The following is a 19,533-nucleotide window of genomic DNA, read 5'->3' as shown; positions in this document are numbered from 1 at the left end:
TTGTTTTTCAAAATAGTTTTTTAAAGTGGAGATAACTCCCACTGAGCCTGTTGATGAAATGATGTTTCTTGGCTCGCAGCAGTAACTTCCTTAAGTCACTGTGAAGTTGCCAGGAACTTACTTTTTTCCTTCACCACACAATGCCAACATTTGTGATATGAGTATCAATATATTTCAACACATCTTAACCACTATTTATGTAAGACAGTAATCAGGACAACTTGAGGTTTTCACTTCAACAGTTTTATTATGGTTTATACATCACACAAACAAAGAAGAGCAGTGTGGCGGTGGACTGTGGTCATGGCGTCTCCTGCTGGGGAGAGTCGGGAGTGGCTCAGCTGGGATCAGAACACTATACAAGCATGATGGTAACCTGGTGCTATTCTCTTGCAGGGGACTGAGTCCTGCAGGGAGATGACAGAGGCTCACAGCCGCACCATCCTTAAAAAAAACAAAACTGTACCTCCTCTTCTGTCATTTTTACCTGGTTGTGGACACGACTCTTCCAACAAGTGTGGCAAGAGTCGTGTCCACAGCCAGGTAAAGTGGACCGTTGACAGGCCTCTTCCAACAAGTGTGGCAAGAGATCCTGTCCACAGCCACAGGAGTTTCCACAAGTGGCTGGTTGTGGAATACTCCTGTCCACAGCCAGATAAAAATGACAGACGGGAGGAGTGTTTTCAGGGAGGTGTGTCCCATGAGCGACACCATGAGCACCATGAGCACAGTTCCACAGTAAATAATAAAACAAAAAAATGAAGTGAATTAGAAAGTGGCTTTTAGGATGCTGTTTTCTGTCTGTAGCAAATCCTCCAGCATAACGATCATACAGTGAGGAATAGTGGCTGGCCTGGATGTTCTTGAAGGCAGTCCAGTTAGCATATTGCTCCTCTGCTTTGCGCATGCGCTTCTCCCTCTTCATATCTGTGTGGTGCTGGTACTTTTCAACCCAGTGTCCAAGTTTCAGTCTGTCCTTCATCCACTGCACGGTCTTGTTGACTTTGTTTTTTTTTTCTTAAGATAAAAGAAGATAAACGTTTACTTACAATTAAATACAAACTAACTAGTTAAATACAAGGTCAGTGCAGAGGAATGGAAGGATTATGATACACACCGTCACATTTGGGGCTTTATTTAGCTGCAAAGAGGAGGTAGATGGAGTCGTTATTTTTAGCAGGCACACTGTCCATTGTTGTCTCTCCAACCCAGTTGTTGTGCAGAGTTTACTTTTTAATTTAAGAGGGCAGGTTCACTTTGGCTCTCTTATTGTGGCAGAGCTCAGCAGATATTGGTTTACTCTCTTGGTCTTCTGTCAGAGCACTCAAACAACAAGTGGGGCTTGTTAGTATCACCTGTTGCCACGGAAGTTTTTCTGCTTTCAGTTGGCACTGCTGTTGTTTCTGCAGGATCTCCTGCCTCCTAGTCTTCTCCATGTGTTCTTGCAGTGCCCTTTCTGTCTCTCGTTCCTCCTCCTCTCTGTCCCTTTTGCACTTCAGCAGGGTCTCCAGAGCGACTGCTTGTCTGCGCTTCATCTCCAATGCTCTCAGCTCGACATACATTTGTCTTCTGACCTCCACTCTTCTCTCCTCCAGGGTCAGTTTCCTCATGCTTTGAGCCCGCTCCATCTCAGCAAGGAGGTGTTGGCTTGCAATCATCTTCCCGTCCGTTGTCTATACTCTTTCTCTCTCTCTTGGTTGTTTGATGCTCTCAGTTCAGTAGGTTTGTATGTTATGAACAGTTGCTTGTTGACGTTTGTATTTGAGATAATTCTTTTTATGACATCACAACATTCTGGAACTGGTATATTTTCATAGAATTCCATATATTCCATATAAGGCATTACACTTTATAACTACTGTATGTACTTCAGGTTTATACGTTTTGTAGTCATTTTGTGTCTTTGTGGCTGTTTTGCTCCTTTTTTTTAATTCTGTGTCTTTTTGCAGTTGCTTTGCGTGTCTTTGTAGTCGTTTTATATTTCTTTGGTTATTTGTAGGTTGCTTACTGAGTTTGGTGATCCCATCACTTTACCCCTAAAGCCACCATGAGGTGTTTTGGGTTTTAATTACATGTTAATTACAACTATTGGACAGATTGCTATGCAATTGAACACACTGATCTGTCATGTAATCGATATATCACCATAGATGTCATGTATACAAAACTTGCAGTCATATTTTTCAATAATATAAATAAATAAATATAATAATAAATACTAATTACCAAATCGTTGTCCTTGGCTTATACAAAAACTGTAAGAAAACCTCTATGTGCCGCGTGCTGGGTGTGTTGTCCACACAGTATGGGGTCCCCTTTTTGTGTGTAATACACATCCTTACAGGTTTCTACTTATATTACTCACTTGAGTTTAATATTTGTTTACCAAGTTAATCAACTTGTTTTACTTATATTAGTTTTGTATATGTTAACCAACCTATTAACCTTTTATAGAAATGTACTCTAGACTTAAGTTAGCTTACTGAAGTACTGATATACAGTTGTACATGTTTAAAACTAATCAGAGTACCGGGTTTGTTACTCGTAAGCTTCTGTGGTGGAAATTATGTTACCAAAGATAATCGAAAGATCGAAAGTTTGTCTAAGATAAAAGATAGAAAGTATTTTATTATAACAGGGCTTTCTGCAGCATCAATATTTGAAAATTCCTTAATAATTTAATAACATTGATCTGTCAGGCCAGGAGAAAGGTGGTCTCTTTGCATGAGAAAGGTCAAGTCTTGGCCCCTGTCATGAATCTGAGGAGGACGGGAGGACAAGAGACACAGAGCAGTGAAGGAATTAAAACCATGAAGAATTTTTTTTTTGCCATCCTTTGAAAGTGGCAATGGGAAACCCCACTATGAGACAAAGCACAAAGTTTTTGACCAAACATACCGATTCAAGTCTGAACTGAGGTCACAGAAAATAAACAGTCTCAGAGCCCAATATGACCAATCCAGCAGGATACTGACCCATTCATTCACTGCCCAACAAGGGATTTTGGGTCAACACAAAAAAAACATTTACTGATGGAGGGGCTGAGTGCATGAGTGCAGTAGCTGAAACTTTACTTGAGGGAAAACAAAAAGAAGAGCTTTGTGACAAAATAAAGTAAATCCATATGTCAGCATCATCAGCTACAAAGAAAAGTGAAATATTTACCCAGGATGTGCTCGCCCAGCTGGATGAAGCCCTTCATAAGGCACCATGTGTAGGCTTAGCTGTAGAGGAGTCCACTGATGTTTCTCACAATGCTCAGCTGTTAGTTTATGTACTGTTCTTCAACAAAGACAAGAAAGTGTTCTGTGAAGACCTGTTAAGTCAAGATGTGAAACAGTTAACAAAGACAAACTCAAGCTGCTGCTAAACTTTATTTTATTTTTCTAAAATTAAGCATTTTATTTTAAGATGCACAATTTTTCAAAAGCTATTTAATTTATTTTCTCAATGTTATGCTTAAATGCAGCCCGAGAAGAACATTATACATATCTACAGTATTATATATCTGTATAGTTCAATGTTAACAATAAAAATTGTCAAAATGTTTTTGAATTATACTTTCTTTATTTGATTTGACACTCAGTTGTCGATGACGTGCAGACGTTGATACAGCTACTAGGCTACTTTACTATATATCGTAACGCACGTTAGACATTATGATGTACTTAAGGAGGTTTTCTCTAACGGGACCTCTTTGAATTTTAGTTGAATACCCCTGGTGTAGGAGTACAACAATAATAAAGGGAGGAGATGTTTAGGAGGACTTTAGAGCAAATAAGTTTGTTTGAGAAGTTCTAAAGTAGAATATCAATAATTCAATATTCACAGGGCAGTGGCTATAGATCTAAGAAAAACTGACAGAGGGTCTAAGGGAGACCCAGGAGGGAAGACTTTAGTCAAAGTCTCTGAAGAGAAGCCCACAGATATATTTCACAAGACGCGAGAGGAGATCAGAGCTGAGACGCCTGCAGATACATCTGCTACCAACACTGCATCAGTTGGTGTGGGGGAAATCTGAAGGAATGTATGAGCACAGCTCTGAAGGGGCTTTAACCCACTTTGAACCGAAGTAATTTATATCTCGGTTTATTACGTAATCATGGAATATGACTCTGAAATGACTTGGAAACACTGTGAACAGCAATCAAAAGCAGATACTATGTACAGGTACTATACCTTCATATATATAGAAGGTATAATTAGATATGTCTTTAATCAATCACTGGACAGGGCTAAGTTGAGTCAATTCTAACAATGCATGTTTTCAGTTATTGTTTTTAGTATTGACTATTGAGTAAAACAAAAATACTCACTGTATTTCTTCTTTGAACTGAATTAGATTAGTAGGGTCATGCTTGATCTAAACTCACAGATTTTGCATTCACTTTTACAAAGATCATCATCATTTAACAACTCATGTAAGCAATATATATTTCACCACCAGTAGAGGGCAGCAGAGAGCAGCAGCGAGCCAGCAAATAATAGGTGCAAGCGTTCAAATTGCCTGTTTCTACACACATTTGTATAGTATGAGCTATACTATAAAAGCTAAGCCATACTTTGCTTCCACTCGTGATGATGGTTACTTGCCCGGGGCAATTTGTGTGTGGACTCAGTAAGGAAAGTGCAGCACCTGAACGAAAACACTCATAAAAACACCCAAAAATGTTCCAAAAATGGAAAGGACCAAAACTACAATTCAAACTGGAACTTCCTGCTGTAAACAATTGAAACTTCTTTCTTTTTTTCAAGATCTGAATAAGTCATGAAGAACATAGTTGCTGAAAATTCAGACACATGTTTAGAAAGCGTTTGCCACCAGTTTGCATTGTACCACATCCTCTCAAACCATTCCCCACAACACATTCTGAGTTTTGCAGGAAATTGCTCAGGCGGTAAATATTTCAGCTTCAGTTTGGTTCACCGTCGACTGATTGATTGGCTCTGCCCGGCCTACAGGAAACCTGTTATTGATAATACGTACAAAGGCTTTCAGGTGTAATTTCCAGTTAAAGAAAAGGATCCATGCCCGGCCAACAGCAGCTCACATATTTAAATAAATCTACATATTTGTACCATGACTGAACCCACTCATGTATGAGTTTAGTCATGCTATCAGAGGGCATTAGAGAGCTAGATGGTGGGATTTATATCTCATGAGTATTCCATGTGCCTTTATATCTGGATTGTAGTTGCTCCAAAGAGGTTTTACCAAATATTACACCTTACTGCAGTTCCTACAATTGGGCTTTGTTTTCATTGTGGTACAAAAACGACTACTCTTGCAGCATCTCCCACGGCTGCAACGCTGTTCTTTGTCAGGTGTTTAGAGGTCTGTGATGTGTATTCTGCACCTGTGCCAGTTTCTGGGGTCCTGCTCTGAGCTCTTTGATGTGTGCGTGAGGACAGGCGGACTGCAGAATGGACAGCCACAACAACAGCTGCTCCTCTCCCCCCATGACCACCACCTCCCGGTCTATGGAGGGTTGTCCTGAAAGCCAAAAGCCTGCACGCACATACTTCACAAACACACGCACACACACACACACACACATACACACACACACACACACACACACACACACACACACACACACACACACACACACACACACACACACACACACACACACACAGAAATAATCATATGCGTGTGTCTGTGTGGGGTGAGCCATGCTACCAGCAGTACAAAGAGAGTGTCTAAAAGAGAGCATAGATCAGAATTCATATCACTTCAGAGCACTAACCTCCATACTGCAAGACACACTTATGATAAAATGTGGAACATGCAAACTTTTGGGCAGTCCTCAAATTGATCTGGAAGATCCACATTCCCATAAAAACACAGAAAAACAAATATATTCCTCTTCATGCACCTCGTTTATTGTCATATACATACATATATATATATATATATATATATATATATATATATATATATATATATATATATATATATATATATATATATATATATATATGTGTAGAAGTGTACTATGAGAAATGTTTAGATAAAATGATCCAAAGGCAATGCAGAGGTGAATTTTATGTGTGGGATTTTTCCTTTGTTTTATATGAGCAAACAAATACAAACAATAAAAGTTTGACACGGTACCAGCTTTCTCAGTCAGCAGAATTTACATACTGCTGAGTGTTTTCTTTTGGGAAGTTGTTTTGCAGATTAACTCTTTGTGGTTTAGGTAGCTACATTTCTTTTCTTGGAGTGTGTGTTCAAGGGCCGTGGAAGGGTGACAGGCGTTAACATCAACACAAATCAAGTTATTCGATATCACCGCAGTTGTGGTTTTCACCGGTCTTGAAATAAAATCCTGAGTCCTCTTTGCCTGAGCAAGACAAGACCGAATAAAAATGCGATTGATTCCGAGACGAGATCTTCAAAAAGATGACACACACACACACAGACACACAGACACAGACACACACACACACACACACACACACACACACACACACACACACACACACACACACACACACAAATCAAACCCGATGATTTTGCCTTGCCCTTCTCTGGTTGTAGCATGTTGTCATAAGTCTGAGCATGGACCTTTGGTTCTACACACAGTACTGTTTGGTGGCACCTGTGAAATCTGCAGCATCACTTAAAGGAAGTCAGACTAGACAAGAAATTTAAGCATTGAGATGATCAAATTAGGATTTGGAAGCGAAAACAAACGCAAAAAGTAAAAGCAAACTGTCTGTTGTAAACACCCATCTCAGTGTTATACAAACGTGCTTTTTCACTGTTAGCTAGCTCACTGCAGAGACACAAAATAGATCAGTTTTTGACACGAAAAAGCTCCAAAGCGTGTTGTGAGGAAACATGACCCTGAATACATTACATTTGGATTCAGGCAGTTACAAAAAGGTGGAGAACCCCTGGTTTAGATTAGCTGGCTAAACGGCTTGTTTATAACCGTCTGATCATCTTGTTGCATCTTAATGTACAGCTGTTGCATCGTACAAAGGTTATTGTCGCCATAACCGATAGAATTGATGGTTAAAACTATTTAAAAAAAGGCCCAAGTTGTATTAAGTGTCCATTAACTGAGCGTACAAACAGCTACTGCCAGGAACAGTTTCCTATCTCTGTGGATTATGTACTTACTGCTAAATTGTCTTTTTATCTCTGCTACTATCTCTCTGGAGATGACATTTCATTTTCTTTTCATTCTCTACATCTATTTGTCTTTTTCTGTGTCTGTTGGTGGTTTTGTTCTCTGGCTGCCAGTTCTTCTATTTTCAGTTTGCTTGTGCGTCTGTCCAATAATCTGTCACTTCCTGTCACATTTTCTCCTCTTACTGTACAAACTCTCCGTGTTAACTATCCCACTGCAACTTCTCAGCTTTGCAGGCAGCTCCTCCACTCTTGAATATTTTAGTTACAGAGTGACTGATTGGTTCTGCCAGGCCCATCTGGAGACTTAGTAGTGAGAGTGCCATGTGGCAACTATAGAACAACATTTTAGCATATTCAGTGAAATTGGAGTTTTAAAATGATAACTTTCTACCTTCAGTAACATCCCAGTATTACTTAATTACTTAATTACTGAATTTGCATTATTTTAGTGGTGGGTTCAGCCACAGCCTTTGGGTAGAATAAATATCTACACTAACAAAAACACCTGCAAAGTCATGCACATATTTGTGATCCATCGTGAGTTTGCAATGGCGTAAATTCCTAAAATCACATCTCTAAAATCACAATTCAAATCCTATTTTTGTTTCCCCTCAAACCGACTGTTACAGTTTCAGATTTGCTCTCTTAATTCTCTCCGAACAATATCTTCTTACTGTTCAGCTGCTGAAATCCAGATGAGATAAAAGCAGGCGATAAAAATCGAAGCGTCACCTTAGATCATTATGGCAATAAGTTTAACAAACAGTGGTGGGTGGTTTAGGGACTTAATTTGTCCTGGGCTTTACCTTTCAGACTATATACAAGTTACTGCGTGACTCTCTGAGAGGCAGAGGTTTGCCTGCAGCCTGAAAAGGCACCACTCAGAAAAATACAGCAAACTCCTCTGCACATTTAACACATGTAGGTAACACATTCAATTTTCTCCTGAGAATGAACTAGAATTCAATCAAATATTAAATGTTAGATATTGCAGTGAAGAACAGTGAACATGCACATACTATATTTATCATAAATTATGAGGACTCTATTAAACAAAAAGTGAGGTTAATATATTAGTAATACAGCAGTTCATACAGCTGATCCATTTTTCATATTACTATCATTAATTTGTAAAGCATAATATGACACATCTTACATTAATGTTATTTTCTTGCTTGATAAATCTGTAAAACACACACACACACACACACACACACACACTTCTGAAACCAAATCTGCGCCCTTGTGTGTGTATGTGAGTCTACCACTACTTGACAGGCCTGTCATCCTGTTAACTTTAATATGTGAATAATCAGTATCTGAGCTCCTGAATATTTTTGGATTAGGTGACATTACTCCTCTGATTCTCTTTCCTTAGGAAACACGGGTACACTGTATAATCCTCTGCCAGCAAACCTGTACATAGATCAGCAGCAGACTCAGTGTGTGATTGACACGAAGTGGTTTGCATGCATGATGAGAAGCAATGACCATTACAAGAGCAAACATGCTTAAGAACATCAGAGAGATAGAGAGCGTCTCCCAGTTGGTCTCTGCAAGCTGTCATGTTACCTTCATCTGTCTTCAAGGCCGGGCTCCATTTCAATGGCGCTATTGACACACTCACACCCACACAGCCGCAATACTTGCACTCAAAAATAATCTGTCGACATACAAATTAATTTCACCAACGTTAGCCACTAAAGTCATTCAGATTTTTATTTGATTTTTCTATAAAAATATTTTACATTAAAAAACACAGCTTAAAATATACACAATCCACCCGGTTATGCAATAACTGCAGAACCTTTTAACTCAAATATATCAGTCTATAGGTAAATATATCTTTACAGCAAGAATAAACTCAGCGGCCAAGTTGTAACTCTTCAGAAGGAGTTAAGAGTGATAAAGGAAATTGTTCAATAGTCCAAAAAGGCTCTATAAACTCTATGACCTGATTAAAGCAATGTAAAATAAACACGGATATTATTTAATCTGAATTTGATTTAATAAAAAAAGCAAGAACAGGGAATGCTTCCGAACCAGGTGTGGAAATGATGAAACCATGGCGAGTCCATCCATCCTTATAGCTCTCACAGTAAGAAGTTTGCACACTGAATGTTAGGCGAATGGAAAGTGTTAGTGGTGCGTAAACAGAAATTACTTTCATAACTTCAAATTCAAATGTCCCTGCTACTGTCCTTGTAAAGACACACTACTGTGCGCTTTTTCAAAAGTCATTTTTTAGTGTGTTGAGCAGCACAAATAAATTCCTTTCATCTCCACTGTATTAGGGTGGAGGCAGAAACTATTACCTAAAAATGTAACCATCTACATGGCTAGACACCACTAGACTTAAATGTAAAAACATTTTTTTGGTAATTTTTAACTAATTTTGAGCTACATTTGGTGAAGCTACTCTGTAATAAAGCCTGCCTCTCAGGATGCCTTTAACTTGTCTTTATGTGAGACATTGCAAAGGTAAACCTGCTGCACTCTTGGAATACATTTCTATAGCATTGTTCCTTGTAGAGATGAGGCAGTTTGACCATTCAGTAACAAACTTTGTAAAGCATGTGTGGGTTGATGCCTATAAGGATGATTTCATGAGCTGGCAGTGCCCACCAAATGACATGTAAAATAAATAACAGAACAATAAGCGCTAAAAAATACCAAATGATATTGTAAGAGGAAAATATTCCAGTTTTTGCTTTCACTGAGTGTCTACTGGCCCTCCACCAATCAGCTCAGGAACGTTGTCCCATGCTTTGGCATCATAGCAGTTCAGAGCAGAGGGCCAGCGAGAGCGTCCAGAGAGGTGGCAGCAGCCATAGGGGAGATGGGGAGGGGCGGGCGCCTAAAGGCGAGGCGGTGTCCGAGGTGCAGGAGCACACCTCGTATCCATTCTCTGCGTGGTCCGGTTGATGGTGCTCGTTGACTCTCGTTTCCGTGCTTTTGGGTTGCGTGTCCGGAGAGTCAGACTGCATCTCGGTGCACAGCAGCCAGTCTTTAGCGATGAGGCGGGGGTATCCTGCCTCCACCTCCATGTCGCTGCTCGGCACTCGCCAGTATTCCTTCCCCTTGAAGTAATAGGACGAGCCTTCGGAGAGCGAGAGAGGGCAGAGGGTCGGTATTAGAACAGAATACTGTGTGCTTTAATATTCACACAAGATAGAGAATATTCTTTGCTCTGATGTGGAATACACAACAAGCACAGTACACATAAACAACCAGTAATCCAGAGTGTGAATGCTTAGTGCTTTCACACTGTTAACAACATACCCTACGGTACACCTGTTAGACACGGAGTGGGAATCATTTGATGATAATTTCAAGATCATATCCTTTCAAATGTTGCATGAAAGAAAGTGTTTGTCCTTCCCAAAACCAACTGAATGTACCACCTATTTCAACTCAGCACACAAGACTAGCCTTAAGTCATAAAAATTAAACTAACTGATAAGCAGTTGGTGTGCTTGCTGTGCAGATGGTAGGCTCCATTATCTTCAGTGTTAACATTTACACACACACACACACACACACACACACACACACACACACACACACACACACACACACACACACACACACACACACACACACACACACACAGCTGTAGCTGTTATGAGGATTTTTTTATCAGAAGAATCAGAACTGATTCTGACCTTATTGCTATATTATTGAAAGTGTTGCATTAACGTTATACATTCAATGTGCATTCTCACATGTCCTTTTTGAAAGTTTGCATACATAAACATATGTCATTTTGTGGGGTCTGTGTGCCAGTTGATAGTTACTGACCCCACCCCACTGCGCCTGTCCTTTCACTGTAGGGTACTTCAGTTAATTACAGTTTCCAAAATACCAAATGGCCACTGCATCTGACTAAAATACCACTTTGTAGGAACAAAACCACCAAAACGTGTCGTGTGCCATTATGTAAAATAGGCTTAGAAAATAGGGAGCAATATTTTTGCCACAAGCTCATTTTAGTGTTGTAGCCTGTCAAAATGAATATCTGATTTAAATAAAAAGACTGTATGGTACATGTACTCATATTGGACAAACAACTCCAGAATTCAGTTTCCTGAATGTATTAGCAGTAAGACAACAGGCTGTTGACTGAGACACACAAGAGGAGAGCGGTAAACTGGTCATAGTACTATGGCTCATTTATTTTTGTCTTGATGATGTTTTGAATAGGTGGCGAGACAAAAACAGTAACGGAGCTTGAGCATAATGAAGAATGTTCTCTCGTTGTCAATGGCCTTGGAGCTCGCCATTAACTGTGGAGTAAATATTCTTTGCTTTTAAAAAATTTGCTTGTATCAAAAAATCCAAAGAAAATAACTGAATCATATTCTGTCATATCAAACAGACATGAGCCTTAAGTTTTGGAGGAAGTAAGACAATGACATTAAGGGGCGTAGGACGAATGACAGAGAGTGCTTTAAACACTTACTTTATATCTGAAGTGGAACATTTACCGAAGAATAATTGTGTGCACTAAATTCAAGCCTTACTAGCACTGCCTGCATTGCTCTCACTCAGAAGAGTGAGAACTCTTTGCTTTCCATTTCTTTATCTACGCTTTGGCCTTCATAATACATTTCAAACATATGGAGGACACAATCTAGGATCTTTCAAATAGCCTCTAAAGGTTTTTTGTTTTTACTTCAAAACACGTGTCTTTGAAGGAATAATGAGTTTTCTCTGGCCTTCATTTTTAATCAAAACCCAGTTGAACCCTGACAAGGAAACGCATGTTTTTACCAAAAATTCTCATTTCTTGTGATGAGATGATGTCTTTTTCTTGTTCATAATGGATTAGAGCAATAATTAAAATGCATAAAGTGTGCACCGTAAGGTAAACAAAAAAGAAGTTGTGCTGGTCTAGGCAGTATTCTGTGAAGAGCCTTCACCCACTTGAAAGGTTGAAGGAGCCTAGTAAAGTCCATTCCCTGTGCATAATCATGAGGCTTTATTCAAGCTGGGATGCAGCTTGTTGCACAGATTGCACAAACATCGCACCTCCAAACAAAGGACTGATTTCTCTCAGTCCTACCTTAACTATAAAAACAAGTCCCAGAATAGCTCTCTGAAGCCCTTTGCAATGATATATATTATATGAACTTTATCCTCACAAAGATAGAAGTAAAAGAGTGCACACACTCACAAAGCCCCTCTCCTTATCCATCTATCACTTTTATTGGAAGTCCAGACCCATAGGGCTGAATGCCACTTTGCTAAAATTCTTCTTTCTGTTCCTAAGAGACTAAAAGTCCTAGAGCTGTCCAAAGTGGTGAATACATTTAAAATCTCAGCCACTACTGGCTAATAAGCCCTGAAATATTGTGAGAATACCATTTTTCTTCAGATCCTTTGACTGGAGATGAATAAATGAAGTTGATGATGACACTTCTCTTCCTTTTCTCTTCCTTAGACCTTACATTCATTTTCCAAAACAAGTTCATTTATTGGGCAACAGTGATTAGTGACTAAGTGTGTATACATGTATTTGTATATATATATGTATATATGTATTTGTATATATATACATATATACACATATATATATATATATATATATATATATATATTATATATATATATACATATATATATACACATATATGTATATATATATACATGTATATATATATATATATATATATACACATATATATATATATTATATATATATATATACATATATATGTATATATATATATATATATACATGTATATATATATATATATATATATATATATATATGTGTGTGTGAAATAGTTACTTTATGGTAAGAATAAGGCTCGTGTTACTGTATATTTTTCTTGTCAACAAATCACATGAAAAGATCCCATCCATTCACAATGAAGATGTACATCTTTAAAAATGGCTTAATAATTTCCTAAAACAGCTGGGAACTGTAGTTTTTACAAAATGTTACTCAACGGGAGTAAGTAGGTTATTTATTGGGGACTTTTTTCATCTGCGGACAAATACATGCTCCTTAGTGTTTGTGGTAGCAAGACAGCAGTTGTTTTAGGATTTCCAGGAATTGAGAGGGTACCCTTGATTCCAAAATCACTACAGGTATCACTTCCTGACTCTATGGCAGAGTTTGTAACTTTGACTCTACTAATTTGACACCACTACAATTATGGATGCTGAATATGAACTGTGTACTCCCTCTACAGTTTAAAGATAATTTTCACGCCTGACAAATTCATTTTCCTGTCCCTTTTCTCTAGAGGCAAAACTATTCCTGGGTACCATGCTTATGCCAGCAGCTATGAGTATTATCGTCATTACAGCTACATTTATGCTACATTTTTCCCTCCACAACAACCATTCTTTATGCTTTAACTGCCTTTCTGTCTCTCTATGATCTCTCTATCTGTCCTTTTAGTAATTTATCTACTAAAATCTTTTATTTTTCTTCTATTTTCTTTATTATTGTTCTTCATCCTCAGGTGTCCCTATATCTCCTCCTGTCTGGATTCCCCTTTTCACGTCCGTCCATCGCCATATTTCTATTGTATTTCCATAACGAGGTGTCACTGTCTCTCCTCTCTCATTCTTGCTGTTATATCACTCTTTTCTCCCACCCCGTCTGTTTCTACCTCTCTTTTCTCTCTATTCGTCTTGAGCTGATGAAACAAACAGAGAACAGGCTTTGATGTGGCTCCAGTTCCCATGCCCCCATCTGTCTATGTACGTGTAGGTTTCCAAGTTTTCCCTTCGAGGCTCCGTGGTGATAATGGCCGGGGGAGAAGCGGAGTCGGGATCGGCCTCAGTTACACACGCACGCATACACACATCAAAGAGCTTGGGGAAAGATGGAAGGCAGAATGCAGATCACTAAACACCTAACAGGGAAAGAGCGTCCTTGTATTCATATGCGGCAGGGGGGATTAGGGACATCCAGGCTCCCACTGAGAGTGGCCTCAAATTTCAGGACTCTGTGGCTGTTTTGTGGGGGTATTTAAAAAATCTAAAAATGACTTAGCATCATTGAGAGCCTAATACACACACACACACACACACACACACACACGCACAAAGTTTCTTAAATAAATAGTGTTAGACCATTTTACACCTCTCATTAACAGGCACATGTGGTCTGATGACATTGATGCTTTGTGCGTTGTGACCTTGACACTCAACTGTTACAGTGGGGCTGCTTACTGTGATTACACTGGGCGAGCTCCAAGGTTTGAACGTTGTTCAATGTGTGAAAGTAAAGCAGAGTGTTGGCAAAAAAAGACCATGTGTGCCATGTCACAATAGCAGATAGAAAAAATATTTTTGACACATGATAAAAAAAACAATCAAATGCAAATGTGCCTCTTATCTGTAAACTGCAGCTCTGACAACAAAATATGTGCATGATACAACCAGGAAGACTGCCAAAATAAAATGTCATGACAGAATGCACTGTATGAATGATTACACATCCTAAATTGCAACAGATTTTTTCCAGGTGAAATGTCTTATCTATGACATCTTATCTGGATTGGTAGATTAATTAAAGGTTTTGGTTTTAGTCGACTAAGATTTCTTGAATCGATATGTCATTTTAAAATAATTATTTAATGCTGAATTACTTATTTCCAAGAAACATATGGACACATTTCTGGTAAACAAGATCTAAAGTGGTTTTTTTTGCATGATTCTCTGTGGAGATAATCTGTTTTACACATCTGCTGATTAAATATAGTAATCGATTGGTCAACAAAAGTGTATGAGTGTTCGTCGACTAAGAAATGATTTAGTAGAGGACAGCCCTAGAAAGTTCATTATTACAATTAGGGGGGCATGAGGAAACATGAATGTGTATCAAATTTCATGGCAATGCATCTATTAGTTGTTTTCACCTTTAAAACTATACATTTCATTGTGGCGTCAGATGAAAAGTCAGGGGATAACCAAAGTCAGTAAGATTCATTATCTGGGGACCATCAATGCCTGGACAACTTCTTATGGTTATCTATCTATTTTTTTAAATAGTTGAGATAAACATTAGGGTCATGCTGCTGCTAAAAACAAACATGGTCAACTGATTCAAACTATTTCAGTGTTTTACTGCTCCTGCGAAGTTGGCTCAGATATGTAATCTGATTATAAAACTTCATCCAAGACTTGGTGCTGCAGGTTTCCTAACTTGCATAATTGTTTCCTTGTCTCATATTTCTCTTGTAATTCATTCCTGTTTGAGGATTTCCCCTGAGAAGGATATTGCACAGTCTTGCCTTTGGCATCAGCAGATACCAGAGCTACCAGTGGTCTGATGCTCTGGCGGAGTGTTACAACTGTATTTTTCTCAGAGAAATGCAATCATTTATCGCTGGAAGAAATTCATCTTTTACACGTTTTATACATATGTAATCAATCAGTATGTATATTTATACTTTATAATCACATTTTAATATAGACAGAAGAGGTCAAAATATGTCACTGGTTTAATTCTAAACATCTTTTCACATGTGGGTGAAGGATTACTTTTAGGGGTATTTCCATCATTTATTTTGTGGAATATTGAATACGGTCTTGCCACTTTAGAGGGACTACGTCTTCAAACATGCCAGGGAGTGCCTGTAAATTCACTAGGAGGAGTCTAGGGGGGAAGTAAACAAATTGAATCTGTGTGTGTGTGTTTTGAGTTTATGTAACTGATCGAAGAAGAACGTTTTTCTTTTTAGTTTACTGACCATCAGACCACCTCATGGCGTCGTCCAGTTGTGGCGGCAGCCCCTTCCAAAGCAAACTGTCTTTAGGGTAGCCCGGGTCCATACGTCTCAGGTGGTCATCGTAGCGCCAGTAGTGGTTGTCCTTGAAGAAGTAGGTTTTGTCGTTGTGTAGCCAAACAAAGGCTGCATCCACTCCTTCCGAGGGCAGGCCAAAGTCACTGATGGGACGAGGGTAGCCCTCCTCCACGTTATTGTCTTTAAATACCCAGTACTTCAGACCTAAAGTGGGTGAACACAGAACATCTATCTAAAAATCTATAGTTTTACACATCACACACAACAGACAGTGTATGCACTCGAGATGATTCATTTGAATAGATGAGACCTGAAGAGGACCGTAAAGGACATGAAATAAAAAAGATTCCGACATATCTTTGTTAGGCAGCCAAGGGAGAACTTTATACATTTGATATCAAATGTGGGACATGCCCTTATTTCTACAACCATGTTTTTTTAAATAAAGTTTATAGCTTTTCAGCATTTTCACATAGAGAGAGAAAAAAGTCCCAGTAAGAATGGTGTGAACGGTCTCTTTTCATCTTGCCTCTTTATAGTGTGGATGAATCACATTTTAAAACGTCTGCAAGTCATCAGGAGTTTTATTCTTTCTGTCTTTTTACTCGAGACAGAAATAGAGAAGAAAGTAGAACACAAATGTTATTGCAGATGCTCACTTGCACTTTTGAACCAGACTAACTTTCTGTACTTTATGAGACTCATTCCAAGATCTGATTCCCATTGGAATGTAGTGTTTTCTTTTTTAGTACTGTACCTTTGAAAAATACTATTTTGTGGTCCCCAGGCCTCTCATACACAGCATCCACACTGTCCAGATTGGGTGGGAGGCCCCTCCAGAAGCGATGTATCTGAGCGGGACGCAGAGACACCAGGTGCTTCTCTCTTGTTAGTCGCCAGAAGTACTTCCCTATAAGGAACAGGACAGTTTGGAGAATCAGCACAATTCAGGATGCTGATATCACTTAATGAGGGCTCTTGTGACCATTTTTTCATAAATTCCCCAAGGGGAAACTTGCAACAGTGAAAATGTAAATGACTCTAATGAAGATTAACACGGTTCATGTTGTGATTTGAATGTTTGTGTAGAAATGTCATGAACAGCATCTTGCACTGTGAATGTGGAAGTCAATTTTCAAGGTTATGTTATTGACTGAATATAGGCCTACATTAGGGTTAACTGCAGATATTAATTCATTAATTATCTATCTTAATCAAAAGGTAGTAGTTGCTCTGCAGTTTGTCGAGTGTCATCTTCACCTTCAGCAGAGTTTTCCCAAGTGGTGAGAACAGCTGCAAGGCTGACTGAAAATGAAGGTTAACCATTCTTTAAAAAACGCCAGACAATAATAAAAATATATCAGGCTGAGTCATGTCTCTCAAGGATTAGTTCTGTTTAAGATGTGTGGCAGTACAAAATCATCCCATATGTTATAGGCTGACTAGAAATACAAAAGAAAATCTACATCTTGATCAATTCCAATGTCTGAAAATTAACATTCAAAATGGTTGTAACAATCGTCTATAACCTTGTAATGTCATCTCTAGTAAAAAAAAGAAAAGATTAAAAGGGCTTTAAAAAATCTCTCTAAAATTCTGCATACTTTGCTAACACTTCTGCTGCTGAAGGTATGCAAGTCTTTTTCTTGTTCCTGTAGTCAGTGGGAGTCTTGGGGTCATTCCTCCAGAGGGCAAGCATGAAAGCCTGATGTAATCTTTAGACTGCGGTCTCTCGGCAGGGCTCAACTGGCTCCGTCGGGTGTCTGCATCTACCACACTCTCTCATCATCATCCCCTCTGCTTTTCTTTCTCCTTTTTAAATTTGCTCTTATTTCCGCAAATTAATTTTTAGCTTTGTGTCTGTCTTTCTCCCTTTGTGACTCCGTACCTTTGAAAAAGAAGGCCTCTCCACGTATCTGGGCCACTGCATCAAAGTTGCTGGAGCATCTGTCTGGGGCATCTCGCGCCAGCCTGAGAGAGATGTGAGGAAAGTATGAGGAGGGAAAAGTTTTGAAAAGAGGGAAAAAATACAACTGGACACTTTTAAGATCTTTTTAGACATCTACATTTTATTCATGCATCTGTTTTGGATGCCTGTGCACGAGTCAGTGAAACCTGGCTAAACAAGAGAAGAGACGCTATCACGGTGACACGGTGAGGTCCCTTGGTGAATTTATCCCCGGGGTTTTAAAGTGATTTAAAGCATTGACGTGGCCTGCCTGCCAATGATGAAGCCATTAGCACCACAGGGCTGAGAGTGCGAGCCTGCCAGGCCTTATATTACCAACAAAGGTCTCTATTCAAAGCTCTATTAACACTACACCACTGCCTAGTGGTCAGCGTTGGTGCCCTTGTCAGGCCTAATCCAGCTTTTTCACGCTTCATGACCTGATGGAGTCAGGGGGAAATGATTAATGAAGGCAGTGGAAGTCCGAAAGTGGGGAGAAAAAGCTGGTTTAATATCCCATCGCTGTCTGTGTAGCGTAGCCCTCCTTCCCAGTGCTGCCTTGTTGTTTACTGTGGTTTGTGTGCATGCACATGTTGGCTCTCTGAAACTAATTTTAATTGCATCAGCCTTCACAATTAAAACATTTTTGCGTTTTGTTTTTCGTCGGACGTCTGGGGGTCTACTTTAGGGTTGATGCTTGGTGGTTTGGGTGTGTGCTTGATCGAGTGTATGTACAGTCAAAATACATAAATGGACAAAATTAAGCCTAATTATCCTTGATAATCTGAAAAACTACAGGCTCATAGCTGCCCAATTTGCTTTAGGGAATTTCTTAATTAGACGGGCAAGCTACCAAGATCACTCTCGGCCTCTTTGTTAATTTGATTCGTTGGCACCTCATGACTTCATATCAAGCACCAAAAAACTCTTTTTACAATAAATGTTGAGTATTCCTACATGGATTCATTACATTGTTTCTCAGTGGAAGTGGGAGCAAAGGAAGAAAATTAAAAAACAATCACAATATAATTATGCTGATGTACAGGGAACCATCGGAGAAATAGAAATGTCTCTATAATGAGATCCAATATCCTGCAGAAAATACCACATATGTGAGCCCTATTAGGAGTGCTCTTTAATATAGCTTTTGTTATGGCTGTGTAAACATGCCTAGTTAACAAATTCTTACCAGCTTGAAGTAGGAAAACAGTGAACATTAAAAATGCTTGTGTGATTTTTGAAGACGTTTATAAGCTTGTCCACTTTTGCCAACTGAAGCCATAAGACAAAAGAGCAGCACATGTCTTAATAAGCTGAGTCCTGAGTCAACTTTGTCGCAAGAGTCACTTTTGGTGCAAAAATTGTTCTGTGCCCTGTAATTTTTATTGACACTCCTCTCTGTTGCTCTCCTCTGGCCATTGCAGCACAGGAAGTGTCATGTTGAAAGGGATTTACAGAATGAGTGAAGGCTGGAAACGTCAGCTTTCACCAAACATAACTGCAACTTTGATGATGCAAGAAACACTGCATTCGATCTAGGCACAAAAGTAGGATCTTAGTGATAAATACTGAGGGAATATGAAGAGGCCGAAGTGGATTTTTGAATGCAGTATTGTACTATGACAGCAGATCACATTTTTGTTGTACTGTATGCACATTTGCATCTTCTACT

General features: G+C 39.0%; 1 protein-coding gene across 1 annotated transcript in view; it reads right to left on the bottom strand.

Moving 5' to 3' along the window:
* Positions 1–8,851: 8,851 nt before the first annotated feature.
* The window catches only part of LOC115017183 (matrix metalloproteinase-17-like), a 61,775-nt gene continuing 51,093 nt past the window's right edge, over positions 8,852–19,533 (bottom strand). Inside the window, exons 7-10 of the mRNA XM_029445441.1 lie at positions 17,802–17,884; positions 16,671–16,823; positions 15,860–16,117; positions 8,852–10,244 (exon numbers count right to left, since the gene is read on the bottom strand). Of these exons, the coding sequence (XP_029301301.1) occupies positions 9,919–10,244; positions 15,860–16,117; positions 16,671–16,823; positions 17,802–17,884 (820 nt within the window). The 3' untranslated portion in view covers positions 8,852–9,918. The remainder of the gene's footprint in view (positions 10,245–15,859; positions 16,118–16,670; positions 16,824–17,801; positions 17,885–19,533) is intronic.

The sequence above is a fragment of the Cottoperca gobio genome, chromosome 12 (assembly GCF_900634415.1).
Source record: "Cottoperca gobio chromosome 12, fCotGob3.1, whole genome shotgun sequence".
Taxonomy (NCBI): domain Eukaryota; kingdom Metazoa; phylum Chordata; class Actinopteri; order Perciformes; family Bovichtidae; genus Cottoperca; species Cottoperca gobio.
Note: the sequence above shows the minus strand (reverse complement) of the source record. Positions and strands in the feature narration are given on the sequence as shown.